The sequence below is a fragment of the Sciurus vulgaris genome, assembly GCF_902686455.1.
Source record: "Sciurus vulgaris genome assembly, chromosome: 12".
In the NCBI taxonomy this organism is placed as follows: domain Eukaryota; kingdom Metazoa; phylum Chordata; class Mammalia; order Rodentia; family Sciuridae; genus Sciurus; species Sciurus vulgaris.
Genome location: NC_136473.1, coordinates 104,569,676 through 104,590,601, shown reverse-complemented (window position 1 = coordinate 104,590,601; position 20,926 = coordinate 104,569,676). Strand labels below are relative to the sequence as shown.

The window sequence follows — 20,926 nt, the reverse complement described above, 5'->3', positions numbered from 1 at the left end:
ACCTGGAAGATATTATGGCACTAGGTTTTGGTTACTTTTATTTAAACCTCAAGTTCTTATAAAACTTTAATATTTATAGAGAAAAAAAATCCATTCTCCTTCTAATAGTGTTTGTTTTGAATTAACAAAAGGGAATTAATATTTTGGGTATAATAAATCTTGTCAGATTCTTCACTTGAATTTCAAGAAGTAAATGTATTCCCATTGATGATGTCCTAGGGATTATGGTATCTGTCCTTTCATGTGGTCTTTGGAAGGAAAACAGTAATCACCGTTATATCTCTCCTTCCTGGGGTCATTATCAGGTGGATGCTTATAATGAGGGAAAGAAGAGAAGGGAGAAAGCCTGGATTTCTATTTGTGTCATGGCAGGGCAGTAAGGGTGGCACTAATTCAGTGAGGGACCCAGAAGGAGAAGCTATGGGAAGCTTGTGAATTTAGTGTTGGAGAGAATGAATATCTTCCAGTCCACATAATCTGTGGGTATGAATGAGGTCATGCTACTATTAACCATCGGGTTACATTAGCTCAATCCATAGTTACAAAATCTTATCTTCATACAACATTCTTTCCTCTATTACTTCTGGGAATCCCTAGAAGAGTGGACCTCAAAGATCTGTGCCCACCACCTTCAGCTGTCCCGCTGTTTGCCGCTGAACTCTGGCAATGGCCTCTACCTCATCTGCTGACACTCAGGGTTTCCAGATGGTATTCTGCCCTTGCATTTTTTTCTGGGGAAAAGCTGGCCTTCTCAGAGACCTGGCTTCCAGTGCAACCCAAGGCTGTAAAACTCTCAAGTGCCAGAATGGTGCTGATATCCCTTCCTTCTTGCCAGCCATGGTGAGAGTCACCCTGATCCTCAATTGGTTGTCTATTTTTTATTAGGCCTTAGAGCAGATTTGCTGTATATCCTGGGACTCATAAATTTTCTTATGAAGACTTCTTCCCCAGAATCTAGTTTGTTAAATTAGGCTAGTGACACAAAATGCTATTGTGTTCCTTCGCTTGTCCTTGACTTTTTGTCTTTCCATGGACACAGGAATATACCTCCTCTGTTTGTAACCTAAAATTCAACCTTTCTTGCAAATATACCTACAGAAAGATATGGCCGCAGCTTTGCCAGAGGGACCACTCTCCCAGATGCATTGACATTTGCTGTGTCTGGATTTATTTTGTGCTTAGGTAGAACCGTTCATCACATTGACACATTGATTCCAAGGTGTCTGTGGCTGAACTAGGTAGAGACATCCACTCACCAGAGGAAGCAAGAATCTACTCTTGGAGGAAGAAGTGAGACTGGGTACACCAACATATTTTAGAGCCATCCAAGCAGCAATGGTGCTTGAATGTTTAAAAGTAGAGGAATTCTCAGTGGTGGACATGGAGAGCAAGAAAAGTATGGACCACAAACAGGACCTTGGGACATCACTTAAAGATTAGAAGGGGGAAGAAGCGCCCACAAAGGAGACTGAGAATCTGTGGTCTCAAAAGCAGGAGGAAACCAGGAAAGTGCAAAGCAAAGCAGAGGAAGCAGACAGCTTTGGGGAGGAGGAAGTAACCAGTAACACAAAATGCGACATAGGGTGCTGGCAAGAAGGTGCCTGAAAATTTTTTTTAATGTTACGGGGAGGAAAAATTGAGATGTCACTGACAACTGTAATGAAAGCAATTTTGAAAAAATGATTCAGATGAAAGCTGGGTTATAATTGGATTATAGGGGTAGATGGGAAAAAGAAGTGAATGGGAGATGGGAAATGATTCTCTTAGGAAGTTTGAATTGGAAAGGAAGAAGGAAAGAGAGAGGGTGTTAGTTACAGTTTGCTCAGAAAACCTCATCCTGTGGGACCAGAGGAAAGAGAGCAAAAATAGGTAAGGAAGTAAATAAGTTTCAGCAGGTGGGTGTGGGTGTGGGAGGCAGTGACGAGTCCATGAGGAGTGGCTTCGGTTTTATCATCAAAGAAGGAGGCAGGATTACCTAGGGAGGGAGAGGCTGAGAGTCAAGCAATCCCCAGAAAGGACGTGATCATAAAAAAGTGAAACCTAAGACCTACGAGAGATCACAAATTAATTTTTTTTTTGAGAAAGGGTGGAGATGAGACTAGGTGGCTAAAGGAGAACGGGGTGCAGGTCATCAGAATGAGGAAGCCAAGAATACCATTGCTCTCATAGGTGTTTCACATAAGTGTGGACATTTCTAAAGGGGATGGTCCCAGCTGGGCTGACGGGTAGGAGGAGCCAGATGCTGAAGCTCTGGGTGTGTATGGAGTAACCAGGAGATGGGAAATGAAGGGGAGTGGGGCGGGTGTGGGGATGTAGGACAGGAGGAATTTGACAGGAAGAGAGAAAGCTAAGTCTCTGACGTTGCTTTGGGCAACTGAAAAAAAAAAAAAAAAAGTTGTTTTGTAGCCACAAACCCCAAGGTGTGGGCACAAGGCAAGGGCTGGGGGAGAAGTCCAGGCGATAGCTACCAGGTGGAGGAAGCCTAGTGGCAGAGGGATGGTGAGGCATGGCAGGGACCCTTCTGTGTGTTTTGGTAGAGAAGCATGGTTATAGCAATGACGGGGAGGTTTAGATTTAACCAAACCCAAGGATCCAGCTTTGGCACAAGTTGTTTCTGGGAGGACATGTGGAGAGCCCTTGGCACCTGTTTTCGCCCCCTGGAGGTCACCTCCCCACCTGCAGAGGGCAGTCGTGCTCCTCAGAGGGCTTGCCCTACCCTGGTCTGTGGGTCCCGGTCTTGGGTGCACGTCTAATTCTCAGCATGCCTGTTTTTGATACTGGCCCCTCTTCCTTCAGAGAGCTCACGATCTTTTCCTTCTTTCTGGCTTCCTTCTGGAGTTATTCTATCAGTGTCTAAAGGGTTACTTAACCGACCGTAAGTGAGAGCACAACGAGTCATTCTTCGTGCACGGTTATTAGGAAGGGAACCAGCGCTGGGGCTTGTGTGCACTCTGAATGCTGGCATGTGGCTGGGGGCCAGTGCTCAGGGGACATGGCAGAAATCAGAGTGACTGCACACGCCTAGGAGACAGTGAGACACCGTGGACTGGAAACTGGGCCATGGCCTATCGGGGGCCAGCAGATCCGTCAGAGGGGTCAAGCAGTGTGCGTTCTTCCCGGGGCTCGTCAGAAATTACAGGCCTGCGCCACCGGGCACGATGACGTGGTGCGTCAGCCCGGAGCAGGGCTGGTTTCAGAGACAGTTTTTATAAAACTTGAGATGCAGCTTTACTTTGCTTGGTCCGAGGCCCTCGGGAGAAGCGGGGTGAGCGGCATTTCCATCTGGAGTGTGGGGGTGTACGTAAAGGTAGATTCTGGCAGGAATCAAGCAGATAAAACGCAGCCCATCCCTTCGAACGCATCGTTCTTGTCAGTTCTTGACCTACGGGCACTTTCTTCCATTTATGTATTTCGTGTTGTTCCCCTGAACTTTAAGCTCATTGATCCCTTAATAAATCATTTCAGAAGCTAGTCATCATGCTTTGTATTTCAGAACTACATTCACTTTTGCCCTACTCGAAGTCTGGGTCCTGTTGATTGACAGGCTTAGACGTTTCTCTTGATTTGCTCTGATTGGCTCTAAGATGACGTACATGGGATCTAAAGGGCCTTGTGCACGCAGAGCCTCCCTCACCTCCCGCACTTTTACCCTCTTGGATTACCGTAATCTAGACCACAGTCTTTATTTCCAACTAAAGAAGGATTTCGTTTATCAGTTCAATTGATGACTGTCCAGCGTCTCTAGCACTTTACGATGCATCTTTTCCCTTGGACTTGCTGACTTCCATCTACTTCTGTGAGCGCAGGGTTCCAAGAACCACACCCTGTTTGCCCCAGCCTGACATGTGCACTCTCCTCGGGAAGGGTGATTTATGGCCTGGACGGGAAGAAAAGGGAGATGAGTAGAACCAGCTAATGAGGTTGGTGGAGGAGGCGTCTTGGAGGGTGCTCAAGAGAAATGAGCAGAGCTGCTGGGTTGAGGGAGGACAGATGGATGGCAGCCAAGCCCTGGTAAATGGCAGACAGAGAAGCCAGTAGCAGAGAGATAGTCCAATCAACCATGCCAGCACCCTGGGCACTGGGGGAAAGTAAGGGAGGCTAAAAGAGAGAAAATTGTTCAGTTTCTAACTCCCAACCTGAACTGGGAACCTGGACTCAGAACAGAAAAAGGGTGCAGATTTCCTTGGTACCCTGGACTGAGTGTAGTCTTGGTCTCGAATTCTCTCCTCTCCTCTCCTTCTTCCCCTCCCCTCTCTAGGCCTATTGAAGCATCTCCACATTGAAGATCGACTTGATGTCATCATCACCCGAAACCATCAGTAAAGTTACAATTATTTTAATAAAGAAGACAGGGAAAGGAAAAGGGAATGTGACTAATGTTCAGGGAAAACCAGGCAACAACCCAAAAACATTGTGTCTCCAGGAAGGCAGTGGAAGGAATATCCCTCTGATCACATCTGATGTCACCTCATGGAGCTTGGATGATTTCTTGGGGCTGAGAACTATTTTTCCAAGATATTATAAGTTAATAAAATGCTATTTGAACAGTTCTTTTCTCCTCAGCATCTTTGTTTTATTTTCCTTTGCTTTTATTCCTCCTTTTGAAGTGACCTCTGGGATCTCTATTTCTCTGGTGCTCCTTGCCAGTACCTCCTACCAGTGGGTTAATAGATGGCATCAACAGCATGGTAGAGAGGCAGCCCAGCAGAAGAAGAAGGGTCACGTATCCTAAAGTGAGCTTCTGAGTTGGAAGACTTTAATGCTTGCAGCTTGTCTGGTAGACTAGCGACCGCTAAGAGAAATACATTAAGGAAATTTCCAACCCTGGTTGAGGAGACCATCTTCCCAAAAGATGCTGTTAGAGGAATGTGCTTTCATTTGCAATGGTAGACCACGGTCACTGTGCAAAACCATGAGTCTAAGGGGCTACTGGGCTCCGGTTTAGTAGTTCCTTCTTAAGACCACTCTTCAGTGAAGATGGTGAAGCTCTACTTGCTTAAGCTAAAGTTTTATGCTTCATTGGTGCCAGGAAGCTGAAGGTCTTTGACTACATATGAGCTTTTAAAAGAGGCCAAATGCATGTTTCCTTTCTTGTGGGCCATGAGCCATGTGTTTTTAATAGATCTTTAATTCTGTGCATAAGTATGTGCATAATATTGCCTAGTGCTTTGAAGGCCACCAATAAAGATACGCGGTAAATATCACTAGGCAGTAGAGTAGGGTGAGAGTCTCTGTGGATTAAAGGATGGGAAAGGGAAATGTACATACAGTTACCCTTATTTGTAGGGGCTTTATGATATCCTTTCCACCTATAAATCTTCTCATTTTTACCACTCTTAATTTCTTTTCTAGACACTATTTTCCCTTTTCCTTTTAAAAAATATAATGCCTATAGTAAGCATGTGTTCAAACAGAGACTTTGCTGGGCTTCGTGTCGTAACACGTGTGCGGTGTGATGAAAAGAAGCAGAGACCGAGAGTTGGAAGTGCCTTTTCTCCGTGGCCTGGGGATAATTCTCAGGGCAAAGACTTAGTAATATCACTGTATTTGTCTTGAAGAAATAATTGGGGTATAAGTGGAGAATTGAGAGTGATGTCAAATACTGAGTACCATATGGATATTATAGTGTTATGAAAGGCAGGATATTATTTATCTTGGAATAATATCCCATGGGTGTATTTATGCCTTTCTTCTGGTCTCCATGATAGCCTGGTCTCTGCCTCTGTGTCCCTCCAAAGACCATGATGGCTGGGAATTCCATCAGAGTGCTTCGATCTGGCCCTGCTTTCCTCTAAGTTCCAGTGCTGCGGTGTGACTTGTTTTCCTCGTTCACGCATTCCAGGGCATACATGAGTGTGAAGGAGCTGAAGGAGGCCCTGCAGCTCAACAGTACTCACTTCCTCAATGTCTACTTTGCCAGCTCAGTGCGGGAAGACCTTGCAGGTGCTGCCACCTGGCCTTGGGACAAGGACGCTGTCAGTCACCTGGGTAAGTGCAACAAAGGCCAAATATGGCAGAAAAAACAAGGAGGTCTGAAGAAAATTTGTGAAAGTGAATTTGGGGAAAGAAGAAGGAATGACAAAATAAATTTACTCAATGAATTAACTGTTTTGGTTGAGGATGGATTTTGGGAGACTCTATCAAAATATCTCAATGTAGGCCAATAAGAGGTATTAGAGCAAACAGTGGCAAACACCCAAGATATTCTAGACCAAACCTATAATTTAGATGCAAATAAATTGCTGGCATGAAATAAGACTCATTTTAAGTCTTAGAGAGCCCCAAGAGGGAAGCTAACCAGATGGCAACTACATGATGAAACCTGGTTTACAATGATCACTGTTCCAGAAACTCGTGGGCTTCTTGCATGAACTGGGCTCTCAAGGAGAAACTGGGAAATTCTAGCAGGTGGGGCATGCCACCTCACCTAGGAAGAACAGGCAGTGAGTACAACTACTGAATACTTAGGAAAGCTAATCCCTTTTATTATAAATAGAATCATACCAACCATTAAGGGTCATTAAATTGGTTTAATAATTATGTGAAAGAAAGAGCAATTAGCAAACATAAGTTGTATGCATTTTCAATGAATCTTAGATATAATTATACCAAAATTTGTTTCAAAAATGAATTATCATAACTGGGAGTAATATTTCAATATTTCAAAGAGAGTGGTTAGAGTTTGGAAACCATTTTATAAGTGACTTAAAAGAGGTCATGTAAATCTACTCTTCTTGGTAATAAAATATGAAGCAGAGAATAATAAATTAAAGGAAGATCAGATCATGCTCCATCTCATACCAGGTATAATAGAGTCATTGAGAAGTGGAGTGTAGGACATCGTGAGTTAATAAAGAAACCTGAGCAAGTGTTCAAAGATAGCTTATGTTGTCAACGGGAAAAGAGAAAGATGAATAGTCAGTTAGCTATAGATAAAAAACATATATATTGTTTCTGTTCAAAAAGGAAGCAGAACATGAAAAACCATGAAGTGAATCAGGTTGAGATCAAGAAATACACACACACACACACACACACGCACGTACATGCACGCGCACACACACACACACACACACACACACACACACACACGAGATATACATCTCAGGCAATGGAAGGTGTTTTAGTTAACTTTTTTGCTGCTGTGACTAAGCACCAACCAGAACAACTATAGAAGAAGAAAAGTTTATTTGAGGACTCATGGTTTCAGAGGTCTTAGTCCATAGAAGGCTGGCTCCATTCCTCAGGGCTCAAGGTGAGGCAGAACATCATGGTGAAAGAGTGTGGCAGAAGGAAGCAGCTCACATTGTGGTGATCAGGAAGTAGAGAGAGACTCTACTTGCCAGATACAAATATATACCCAAAGCCACACCCCCAATGCCCACCTCCTCCAGTCATGCCCTACCGCTTCAGTTACTTCTCAGTTAATCCCTATCAGGGGATTCATTCACTGATTGGGTTAAGACTCTTAAAACCCAATCATTTCTTCTCTGAACTGTCTTACCTTGTCTCACACATGAGCTTTTGGGGGATGCATCACATCCAAACCATAACAGAAGAGATAATAAAATTAAATATATATGGGTCTAAATTAAATGCTTCATTAACATGTGTGGCTGGGCTTTATTGGCTCTATGGTGTCTGAAACAGTTTTAAGGTTCTATTCCAGTCCTTTCATCACTGAGTTTTCATATTTTTAGCTCTCAGTACATGAAATATCAAAAGTTTATGATGTTATTGGTGATCTGAGGCCACACAGGCAAGAGTATTATTTGTGTTGATGACCTATTTTCAGGTACTGTAATTAAGGACCTGATATTTCGTCCAGTACAAACCAAAGCATGTATTCAGGTTCATTTGCAGTTATTACAAGAGGATAACCCAAGAAAGAGGGTTGACTGGGGCATAGACACAATCAAAAATGACTTGTAGGTCATGGGCAGCACTATATTACTGATAGTTTTAGAAAAAGAAATCTGAAGAATTATGATGGGGCTGACAGAGAAGGGCTGTAAGTTTCTATCACACATTTCCAAGATGATCAGGTAAACTGGAGAGGACCCTATGCTCCAGGTGAAAGCCAATGTGAACTATTCTAGTCTTCATGGTGGCAATGAGTGGACTAGAAGGTCAGAGTCAAATAATCCATTGAAGAGTTAGTTTGCATGACTTGAATTATCCTCATTAAAGGCAACAGTTACAGAGGGTACATATCACACTGAAAGGCAGCACCTCCAAAATCAGCAAAGGTAACCTTCTTGGTGCACTTGTAAGGGGTCCTGACAGCAAGGGTTACTCAGAAGGAGTTTCCCTATGCCTAGGAATATCATTGAGAACTGAATCTAAAACCTTAAAAAGTGATCTTCCTACCCATCATGGAGAGAGTATTGACTAATAAGAATCACTGGGCTGAAGCAGATCCCTAAATGTTTCCTCACTTTATGAGAACTGGGGCATTGGCAAGATTCATTTGATGTTAAACAATTAGATGAACCATTTAAAACTTAGCTATTTGAAGGCATCAGACAGTGGCCAAGGCACAAGGACTTGAGGGATCTAATCCCAGAGAGAAGAAAAACACACTGAAGCAATCCCTGTATACAATTTAGGAAAGTTGTCAAATTTCCAGTGAATGGAATAGAAGCCGATCAGAGAGCAGACAGCTTGCTTCAGTCTCACCAATGGGTAGACAGAAATTCGAGTCTAGGCCAAAGATCCCGGAAACAGAAAGCACACACACAAAGCACAGAAAGTGAGCCCGATTTCCTGTTGTGATGTTTTCTTACAACATTTGCTAGTTATTAAACTATACATTCTTAGGAACAAGGGTCAAGAAAACAAATAGAAAATAACTTCTAAGAGATAAAAAATCTAAACAGTGATTACAGGAGTCTCATGACAAGGGAGAAAGAAGATGGAGCGGAGGCCCTATTGAGGGGGCAATTGGGCTTCCCTCTGTGGAAGTGAAACAGAAATAGCCAAATTACATGAAGTCCCCAAACCAGCTTGAAATGTCCTCAACCCTTGTTTGGAGGAGGTTCACCTCCCTATGTACTAAGTGCCTAACAAAGGAAAATACAAAATTCTCTAGAGGGAGAAAAAGACCCTCTACAAGTTTTCATGTGCAATGTCCATCAATTAGCAAAAAGATAGGGTCAAATGATAGAAACAAAACAAAAATAAACTGTCAAACCATAGATCCAGACCCATAGGTTATTCAAATGTTGGGGTTATTTGACACAGGCTTTAAGATCATTATAACTAACACGAAAAAAATAGATAAAAAGATGGAGAGTTTGTTCAGAGAGCTAGGATCTAGAATCATGGATCAAGCGGAAATTTGAAATCTTAAAAAAATAATACCAGTAACTCAAATCAAGAAATTAGTAGATGGGTTTATGAACATAAGAATTAAAAGTCTAGAAAGTTTACAAACTGAAGTTCAGAGAGAAAAAGTGATGAAAAAAATGAAGAGAGGTTGAGCAATATTTGAGACCTAATAAAATATTTCTAATATAAGTTGGAATACTAAAAGGGGAGAAAAAATTGGGGCAGAAGCAATATTCAAAGAGATAATGGCCAAGCATCTTACAAAATAACAAAAGAAGTCAAACTACAGATTCAAGATGTTTTAGAAACCCCAAAAGAGATCAACTGAAAGAAAATTGCATCTAGGTCCATTACAAGCTAAAAACCAAAAACAAAGACAAAAATCTCCAAAAGAAAAAGAAAAAGATGTTACCTTAAAAAGTACAATAAGATAGAACTGTGACTTCTCAACAAAAACTATGTGAGTCATAAAACAACACACTGATATCGCTTTCAAAATGCTAAAGAAAATGCTTTCTCATACAAAATTCTATATTTGGCAAAATATCTTTTAAAAAGAAAGAAGTTAAACATACTTTCTGACATATAAAAGCTGAGATAATTTATGCCAATGTAGATGGAAATACTGGAGAAAATTGTGAAGGCTGAAAGAATATAACCAAAGTTAGAAACAGAAATGTAGAAAGAAATTAATAACACTGGAAAGTATAAAAATATTAAAAGCATGACAATAATGCCTCTTTGACTTTAAAATAATTGCAGAATTAAATATGCCAACAGTATCACAAAAGACAGGAAAATAGTACATGAAATCACATTCCCTTCTTTGCCTGTATCTAGAAAAGCTACTAATTTTAGATAATTTTAGACAGTAATAAGTTAAAAATTAAGTTGACATCTCTCGAGATCTATTGAGGACTAATTGAATTATCTCTAACTAGTTAACTAAAAAAAGCAGAAGATAATCCAGATAAGATAATAAAGGATAAAAAAATGGTAATAAATATCATGTAATAGAAAAAAATTATAAGACATTGATCCAAACCTGTTGGTAATTACATTAAATGTAAATGGCCTAAACACACCAATTCAGAGCCAAAAATTGTCCAACTGAAAACAAACTCCAGACATGTGGTATTTGTAAGACACACCTTAAATATAAGAACCAGGAGAGTTGAAAGTAAAAGGACAGAAGTGTATACATTCAAATAGTAATCCAAAAAAAGAAAATGTAACTTTCTAACATAAGATAAAGTAAACTTTAAGCTTAGGATCATCAGAAATGAATAAGACTAATTTTATTATAAAAGATAAATACAGTTAGAAAATGTTACATGGCAAATTTGAGTAAAGCCAATAACAATGCTCTGAATTACATAAAACATTTGATAAAACTATTATAAGACAATAAAAATTAAAAAAAACATGATCATACTTGGTTGTTTGAAATAATTTTTTCAGAAAACAATAGAATAAATTAGCATTCAGTAGAGATATTGATATCTGAAAAACATGATTAAAAAACTTGACCCAGTTAACAAACTTAGACCAGTGTATTTACACAGAACAGAATACACATTCTTTTCTTGTGCTAATATGGTTTGAATACAAGGCATTCCCCCAAAACTCATGCGTGAGACAATGAAAGGATGTTTAGAGGTAAGAAGATCAGTTTGTGAGAGCTGGATTAATCACTGGATTAATCCACTTGATGGATCAATAGTTTGAATGAATTAGTGGGTGGTAACCGTAGGCAGATAGGGCATGGCTGGGGGAAGGAAGTCACTGGGAGTACGTCCTTGGGGATTATATTATCCCTGTCTCCTTGCACTCAAGCTCTCTTTCTTCTTCCTGGATGTCATAAACTAAACAGCTTTCCTCCACCATGCCCTTCTGCCATGATGTCCTACTTCACCTTAGACCCAGAGCTCTGGAATCAGCTGACTGTGGCCTGAACCTCTTAGACCATGAGTCAAAATAAACTTCCTTCTCTAAATTGTTCTTATCAGGTATTTTGGTCACAGTGACAAAAAGCTGACTAAAACATGTACCATGGAAAATTTACTAAAGGTATTCTGTACTAAAAAGTAAATTTTAGAGGATTGAGACCACAAAACTTTGTTCTCTCCTCTTAGTGGAAATAAACCAAAAAAAAAAAAAAAAAAAAAAAAAATCAATTATAGAAAAGATAATAAAAACAAGGAAATGCTAAGTCTTTGGAAATTAAGCTGTATACTTCTAATTATCCAACGGCTCAAGGAGCAAACTATAATGGAAAAAGGAAAATATTTTAAACAAAATGATTATGACAATATGGCATATCAAAACTTATACATACAAGAAAACTTGTATGGGGAAATTTATAGCTTTGTATATTAGAAAAGAAGAAAGTCTGATCTAATTATCTATCTACCGAAACCAACAAAGAGTAAATATTGAACTCAAAGAATGAGGACAGAAGGAAGTAATAAAAACAAGAGAAGAAATAAATAAACAGAAAATAAACTTTCATTAGAAAAAAAAAAATAACAGAGCAAAAAGCCTTTCGGGGGAAAAGGATTGGTAAATTCCTAGAAAGACTTACTCATCAAGGAAAAAAGAAACATGACTCCAGAGGAATATATTACCACTCAGGGGAGTGGAGGGGGTAACATCTTCACATTTACTACAGACATTACCAGGCAACACTTAGTGTCAGCAAGTGGACATCCACAGGTAAAAGAGGTGGACCTCAATCTGAACTTCAGTGCTCACACAGAAATTAACTCAAAGTAGATCATAAATTTAAATTGTGAAAAGTATAACTACAGAACTTTCAGAAGAATACAGGAGAAAAACTTGAGGATAGGGCTAAGTGGAGAGTGTCTGCAGGATACCAAAAGCAAGGTTCAGAAAAATAAAAACTGATCAATTGGACTTTTTCAAACCTTTTTCTCCGAGGTCTCTATTAAGATGCACCAAGAAACAACAGATGTGGAGGAAATATTTGTAAAGCACCTATATCTGGTAAAGCTCAACAATAAAACAAAGTAGAAAATGGACAAAGACATGGACAGCATTTTACCAAAAAGAACATATAGGTGAAAATAACCACCATCAGAGAAATGCTCATTAAAAACACCATGAGTATCACTATACACTTACCTGTAGAAGTAAAAGAAAATATCAATCACAATACTAAATGCTGGTGGGGATGTAGGAAAACTGGGATTCTTACGGGAAAGTGATGTGCCACAGCCACGCTGAATATGTTGGAAATTTCTTGTGAACCCCTTACTATGTGAGCCAGTAATTGGACTCATGGTCATCAGTCCCTGAGACATGAAAATACAGGCCTACTCAACACCTATACTTGAATCTTCACAGCAGCTTTATGTATAATAGCCCCAAACTGGAAATGACACAGTATGTCCTTTGGTACTGACTGCTAGACAAACCACAGCACATCCCTACAGTGGAATATTGCTTGGCAGTAAAAACAAAGTATTAATAAAAGTGGCAGCTTGGACAGAATGGGCATTATGCTGAGTGAGAAAAACAAAAGCCAGTCTCAAAAGTTACATGCTGTATAATTTCACTTATGGAGTGTTCTCAAAATGACAAAATCTAAGAGGTGGAGAAAAAGTGAGGCGTTGTCAGTGGGTAGGAATGGAGCAGGGATGGCCAAGGAATAAGAATGCAGGAGAGCAACTATGAAGGACAACTGGAGAGAGCTCAGTGACGGATTAGTTCTGTGCCTTGACTATAGTAGTGATCACACAAATGTATAAAACTGCAGAGAATTTCACACACACACACACACACACACACACACACACACACACCGTGTGTGTGTAGAAAGTGATGGAATTGACCTCTATGGTAAGCAGAGCCCTTTGCATTCAGCAGGCGCTCTGAGAATCTCACTGACTGAAAGGGTAGGTGAACAAGTGAGAAGGTATTGCAAACACATGGCTTCTAGTGATTTTTACCTGATCTCTTGAGTCATGGATCATAATGAACTGCATCAGAGGCTGAAAGAATTTGTATCTTTTTCTTAAACTTTCGAGGGATAAAAGTGCTCCCTGCAACTCAGTTCTTCATGTTTCTTTTCAGAAGTAAAATAGCAGACTGAGTGGCTCGCAGATCTGAGTCAGTATGAAATTGCTCAGGCTCTTATTTATTTCTTCATGCTCAATCATAACTGTGATTGAATAAAGGAGCTGTATTGACCCAAATCAGGTATAAAGTAGTACAGACAGCTGTGATAACATGTTAGCAAAGACATTCAGAACATTTAAAATGGAGCCTTTACAAGACTCAAGATAGTGGCATCTGTTTGTGTCAACATGCAAATCCCTGAATTTTGAGGATCAGCTGAGTGACCTGCAGATCAGCATGCCAGCCCAAAAGTGGAAATCAAATCTAATTCCAACTACCATTGACTTAAGTCATTCTGTAGTAACAGAAGTATCTGTTGCCTGGTTGTCTTGCTTTGCCACCAACATCATTTCTACCTTTTAGCAGATTTTGTACTTTTATTTCTGTACAAACGCAGGGAAGATTTTTTAAAATTCATGGATCAGTGAATGAACCTCTCACGTTCAGTGGTTTGAGCATCTTTAGCCATGGTAAGCAGCACCAGAACTGAAGATATATCAAGGACTGAGATGTGAATTAGTAGTGAACAGGCCCTTTTTAAACCACTGATACCAAGCTCATGAGAACACATTCACCATTCATTCAATCATTTATTCGCTCAAAGAACAAGTGCAGAATGTGTTACGTGGAGATGCAGAGACAGAATAATGGAAGGGATTCACCCCTGAGGGACGTGCAGCGTGAGTGGGAGACAGATGAGAGAGACACACTGAACATACTGTGTGCCGGTGCTACAGAGAGGCCAGGTAGGGGCATGGTGGAAGTGTGCCTGAGTGCACTGGCAGCATCAGTAAGGGGTGTCCCGAGGGCTGAGGCTTGAGAAGAGAAGGGAAGGACCTGCGGGACCGAGCGGTGACAGAGTGAGGGCTTCAGAGTGAGAGGAAGGTGATGGCATGGTTGGCAGCTGCTATTATCTTGTTTTAAACTACTGACATTTTAAAATAAATCTTACATTCACTTTTCTATGTCCCCAGAACTTTACTGATTTATCACTGTCACTTTAAAATATTGATGGCCATGCACTTTTGTTTTTTAGTAACTGGGGAATTATTTATTTTTCCTGTTTTCTCTTTGGGAATTTATGTTTTTGTTATGATTCTCCTGTAATTTTTTTTTTTTTTTACTAAGGTAACCTTACTATATTCTTTTCAGTGTCTTTAGTTTGTCACCTATTTCTCAGCCTAAAAACATTTTGAATAAAACAACTCTTTGGTGATTACAACTTTTTCAAACCAGACTTTTAATTTTTTGATGTAATTGTGTATTCAGCAGTTGTAAGAAATGGTACAAAGATATTCTGAAGGACCTTTACCCATTTTCCCCAATAGGGACATCTTATATAAGTTATACTGAAAATTTCTGCTCAGTTGAATAATTATTTAAAATGATTAATTTCTACAGTTGGGGAAAAAAAAACATTTCAAATGGTTGCTAAATCACTAGTTAACAACAACAAAATACATGGAAAATGTGCAGTTTAATGAGGTGAGTGTGGCTTCCCACACACGGAATTATTTCTCTTGTCTGTGGATAGACAGTAATAATTGCTCTAATGAGACAGCAGTTAGCATCAATTATACCACTGGGTTTTCCCTCTATTCTTCAAAGTACAGAGAAATTTTGTTCACATAAGTAAGTAGATGGGAAAAGAGGAGCTCTGTTGGAGTGGACGGTAGTGCCATGGTAGATGTGTAGGGAAGGAGGAGCAAACAGGGAGCCAGTTTGGTTTGGGATGTTCTGAGTTTGGGGTATCTACAAATCTGACTGAGAAGAGGCTTCTACAGAAGTGGGAAGACAGTAGGACTCAAGAATGTGCCAGAAACTAAGGAGAGAGGGTTTTGAGAGGGCCTCCGTGGCTCATCCATCAACCAGTGCAGAGATGAAGTGGGAGGCATTCTGGGCAGGTTAGAGAGCGTGTCTGTCATTTTGACAGAGATGTTAGACACCTCAAGTGCTCTGGGCCAAATCTTCCTGGTTGTTCCAGGAAATGTCTGTGCTGCCACAGAATGTCCAGGACCCCATGGGATCACAAGCAGTAGCCCCAGTGTGCCTGGGGCCCAGCACCCTTTGGGAGAGGCTCACATCTAGCTCATGGGGCTTTAAGCATAAGGGACTCTCTATTGAGTCCAGGTAATTTGACTTGTAGGCAAAACATTTTCCTGAGTGATGGAATGGGCCGTGGTTTCAAACAGATGAGAACACGTGAGTTAGGAGCATGTTACCTCTCTGGGTCTAGCTCACTTGTATGTAGAATGGGAATGACCAGGTGAAGAAGAATGAATGCCTTGCCTGTTGTGGGGGTTCAGTGACTCTTAGCTTCCATAGTCACAGTAGAAGTCCCCAGTGTTGTGTCTGTGGTGGTCCTTCCTCGGGGTGCCCTCAGCCCCACACCTACCTCTAACCCGGAGATCTTTTAATACTCTGGAGAGCTGTTGACGCTTTTATGGAGGGAATAAATGTGGAGTTAGAGGTCCAACCGCTTGTAGTGGTAGAGCTCTTCATAAGAAGTAGCAGGGGGTTCCTTAGACCTGAGAAAAGGGTAGGGCAGGTGATGGGGGGCAGTTTGGGGGAGGTGGGCAACTGTCTGGATGAAGGCTGTGAAGGACTTGGATTCAGGGCCTGGAGGAGAGCAGCTGGTGGAGAGGGCACCCTGAGAGGCGGGCACTCTCCAGCAGGCACGGGTCCTGAAGATGTTAAGGAGCTCATGTACCATCGCAGCCGTCACTGGATGGTTGGGCTGAATACATGCCAATCCCATCTGCCATCCGTCAGTCTTCTTACTACACTCAAGCTCAGTGATTCCTCCTGGAGATAAAGAATATCCGGAGTGTGTGAGCTACAGCGCAGCATCTACGTGTGACGGGAAGAGGATCTCCCTTGAGGTGGACTGCGTGACATGAGCAAGAAGGGACTGCTGCTGGGAATTACTGTGCTGGCCTCTATTATAGACTGTTTAATTGTTGGAAGGTCATGGTCAGCAGATTGGGTTACTCTGGACGCTTTAGGGTTTGGAGAACATGAAGTATAAAAATTATTGGACAAAATAACCCTAGCATTTGAACTTCATACCCCAAAGTTGGAGTACCCCAAAGGTTGGTTCATGCACTTACAAGTATGTAGAGTAAATAGTCATTTTTGTATGTGCATATTTGAAAGGTTTCTTTTCAAAAACATGTCCTTGACTCCTTAGTGGTCTAGAACAGCGCCTGGCAGAGAAATGATGCTCAGTAAATGCTTAATGAGTGTATGAATTATAGAAAATAGCTTCACCAATGCATGCTCTGGAGTACCTAAAATTCTGTCATGACGTTGTGTGTGTGTATGTGTGTTTGAAGCATTGCCCCCATGCAAAAGTAAGGAAATGGTAATATATTAAGTCTCCAGTGCTTCTGTATTAACACCTTCAGTTCTGCTTGATCAGATTATTTTTCTCCCGTGATCTGGAGGGGTCTAAGAGAGCCCTGGGTGCTTTACAGTTCCGGTAGGAGTCAGTGAGTGGGTCACAAGGAGACCAAAACAGTACCAGGCTCTGCAAATCTTCATCTGCACGTTCTTGTCATGGTTCCGTGTTGTATGGAACGTGGCCTTCCATGCAGCAGACCAGAGGCTATACACCGAGGCTTAGGGATACACAGTTCCTGGGCTGGTTCTGTTAAACATTTGCTCCTTTTTCTAGCTCCTGTGGCATTCTTCTGTTTTGTCTTTTCCATTTCCTTTTCTCCCTTTGTCTATGTATTCACCTAGGCCATTTTCTTTCCTTGTCCTGCCCCAGAGTGCTCCTTCAGGTCCCAGGACACAGAGGTCCCTTCTCTGTGGAGAGCCTGTTTGGGGAGTGCATGTTCACCAGTAACTGGAAGTGATCATGTAGACACCTGCAGGCCTGTCCTCCTCTCCCTGTTTTATGGGCATATAACATTTGACCCTAAAAGTTTTATAGAACCATTTTAAAGTCATTTCAACCAGTCTCCTTTTCTCAGATTGCCTGAAGGCTTTTCATTTTTTAATTGATTTTTTCATAGGAGTGACTTTGGGAGTCAGCGTTCTCACTAGCCACTGGTGTTCTTGTGTTAAAGCTGGAAACGCCAGTCATAGCTTGGAAACCTAGCATCCCCTTGGAAGCGTGGCCGTCTGCTGCTACGACCTCCGCCTTTACTCAGCAACTGTTCCTTCCGTTCTCCCTCTGCACCACCCCCTAGACCGCGGCAGCTCGGCATTATTGTCTTAGCTTGTCCCTCATAATTAAAGCTGAAAGACCTTCTGGGACAGCACGTTTGTATTTCCCCTGCCAGCCCATTACAGAACAGCTGTGCCACATGTGGCCACCAGTGGCTAGATCCAGGGAGCTGCATTCATTCTGTGTGCACGTGCAGTTTGATGCTATTGGTCTGCATTGAGTTCAAGTCCCAGTGCACACATTTGGGCATGTAAGACACATAACTTTATTCTTCTGTCATTTATGTCTTCTATGTTGAGCCGCCCATGTTGCTGAGTATCAGAAATTTACTCCAGGTCAATGGAGCCTCTTTTGCTGTACCTACCAGTGGTGATGGCTTCTACATGCCAAGACCACAGGGCCCTTGGTTCCTTGCCTTCAGGGAATCTCTGGCAGGTCTGTCAACCTTCTGCTTGGTCTCATGTCAGTCATTCTCTAGAGCTGGGCCACTTATTCAACAGTACAACAGTGCAATGAGTTCAAGTTCCTCTGCTGTTTGGGGTTCTTATTCTGCTATTGACCTCCATTATTGGGAACAGAGTAAGAACCTATTTGGGGTGAAGTGAAGACCAAGGAACCAGCGTCTATTTGAAATAGGTAGTGGCATACCTTTCTACTTCCTGTTTCAGTGTAGCAGGTGAGGGCCAGGAGCACAATACAACTGTTCAGTTAAAGGAGGGGGTCCCAGCCCCACTCTGTCCCCCTATTCTACCACCACAACGTACCCCTCACCTGTGGTTTTGTTTTATCCTCCAGGACAAAAAGAACAGTGGTTTGGAGTATAAGAAATGGTAATTATATTCTCCCAAACTAAACACGTGAGAAGGAAAAATTATTGGTAATATGGAACAAGGACATCTTGTGTAAATCGACCTCCCTGAAGACCTGTGAAGAATTTCCCCACCAGACCCAGATTCTTAAGCTTGTGCTTCGTCCCCAAGTCGTTCGTTTCAGGCTGTGAGGGACCAGTTTGAACACGGTTGTGATGTCTGAAGGGAGGGGAACTGACCAAGGCTTGCCTGTCTTCTGGGTGCTCATGCATGTAGGATCAGAGCAACCTGGAAGCAAGGTGTGAGCAGCGTAGGGGCAAACCAGAGCTTTTGTGAGGCGTTTGCCCAACCTACCTGGAAACAACTGCCCTCATCTTGAGAGGTCTGTCCTGCCTGCAGCCGGGCCTGCTCCCGTTCTCCTGGTGAATGAAGGTGGTTTAGGTGGGGCACCAGGCGTGGAGCAAATGAGCACTTCCTACCAGGCTGCATCGGGGACTTGCAGTCATGTTGACAGATGTCTAATATATGTTTTATGTCACTTTGCAGCCAAATGCTCATTTCCTAACATTACTACTTTAATCTTCACAACAGCCCTGTGAGGCAGAACTCTTGTTATCACCATTGAATAGATCAGGAAATAGCCTTGAGAGCTTTAAGGAATGCTGCCAAAGACAAGGATCAATACATTTCCACTGATGTCTACGAGGAAAGAAGGGGCCCTGGTCACTCCAAAAGTCATCTTGTGAAAGAGCCTCCACACAGTGATGTAAAGGCCGGGTCACCCCTGAGGCTGGCCTTGCAGCTGGTTTTGAATGTGTAGAAAGTGTGGGCTGCAGGTGTCGGCCTCAGAGGGGACACTGGTCTGCGTGAACACTGATATCAAATGGTGCTTGCCAGAGGCACGTCCCACTGTTCCATCTCCCCACCCCCCAGGACTGCTTCCAGGAAAGGATTGCACTTTTCCCTGAAAGAGTGGGCATGCAGACCCTCCCCATGGACCCAGATGGTGGGGAGGACAGGACGAGGATGTATTCTAGGAATTCCATTTTTATTTATTATTAAATCTTTCTTCTTCTTAATTAAGAAAAGAAGTTCTTTCATTCCTCTTTTTAAATTTTAGGCAATAAGTCTTTATGCTTCACTCCGCTTTTGGCATGGACGCACACACACACGTGTGTGTGTGTAATTTTTATTAAACATGAAATTTTATTAAAACATGAAAGAACTTTTCTAAACCAAATCTTGAAATAAATATCTTCCCTCTTCCCTACATGGGGGTGTGTGTGTGTGTGTGTGTGTGTGTGTGTGTGTGTGTATGTGTGTAGAGGGAATGATTAATAATTTCACAAGTGTGGTTTTAGTTGGCAGAAGGGGTGGCTGACATTGTCTGGGATCCCTACTCTCAGGCAAGGGGGATCGGGGATTCATGGGTGGTGAAGTGGGGCCACTGGAGATCTGCAGCAGACCTCAGGGAGAATTGCGACAGCCCCTTCCCCGCTTCCACAGCCCTCTGCTGCTGAGGGATGGGAGTTGGGGACACAGACCTTAAGGCTGAGACGGCTGACAGTCCACGAAAGCAAACTTCTTCACGTGGTATTCATGATGGTCTCGCAAAGTCCCACTCTTGGCTCACAAAGTTAGCTCTTGGGATGAGTTAGCTGAGGAGACCTTGATCTGTCCCACAGCACAGGACCAAGGCCGTAAAGGTCATCCGGGGCAGGACCACACGCCAGTGCCTTTAGCTGGAGCCTGGGGACTCATGACCCTGTGCACTAGCAGGTAGAGGGCTGTGAGAGGCTGGGGCCTTTGCATTTTTGTCAACATACATGGTGTGCACAGCACTTATCCCTAACTTAAAACAATATGTTGTACATTTCTAAATTTTGTGCACTATTCTATATAACACACATACCACTGTGAGCCCATTACTCTATGTGCCACACTGATGACTTTTTAGCAGAGACTCCATAGCTCTGAATTAAAAATTATAGCTATTGCAAGCATGTTAAAGTGCTTGATTTTATTGAAATTTATGTCCTGTCTGATTAACTCCCGAGTATCCTGTTTGGTGAATGAACATTTAGAGTGCACAGAGGAGCATCTGCCTTTTGTCCTGGGTCTGGAGGGGCCTGCAGGAGTGTCCAGGGCTTACCTTGTCAGCCTCTCACTCTGCTTGTATACAACCTGGCTATTGAAAACCAGCTGTAAACTCACTGCAGAATATCCTTAGACTGGGAGATATCTCACTTGGAGTTGAGGCAGAAACATCTGCAGTTAGCAGGAAGCCCACAGTTGTAACAGCCAACCTCCATTCCCCCTGAGTGTCCCTGGAACCACGCTCTGGGCCATTTCTCCTCTGTGAGTTCAGATGCTTTGTCCAGTCCTTCTTTCTGGAGCCTCCTATCTGTTCATCTATAATTACTTTCTCCACAAAAGGACAGGCTGGTCCAGGCACAGGATGAGGGAATATTTG

The 20,926-nt window shown here is 42.2% G+C and overlaps 1 protein-coding gene across 3 annotated transcripts in view; it reads left to right on the top strand.

Moving 5' to 3' along the window:
* PAPPA2 (pappalysin 2) overlaps positions 1–20,926 on the top strand; it is a 515,818-nt gene that overhangs the window by 348,758 nt on the left and 146,134 nt on the right. For all 3 annotated transcript variants that reach the window (XM_079106960.1, XM_079106962.1, XM_079106961.1), the window contains one exon: positions 5,843–5,988. In XM_079106960.1, coding sequence (XP_078963086.1) covers positions 5,843–5,988 — 146 coding nt within the window. The remainder of the gene's footprint in view (positions 1–5,842; positions 5,989–20,926) is intronic.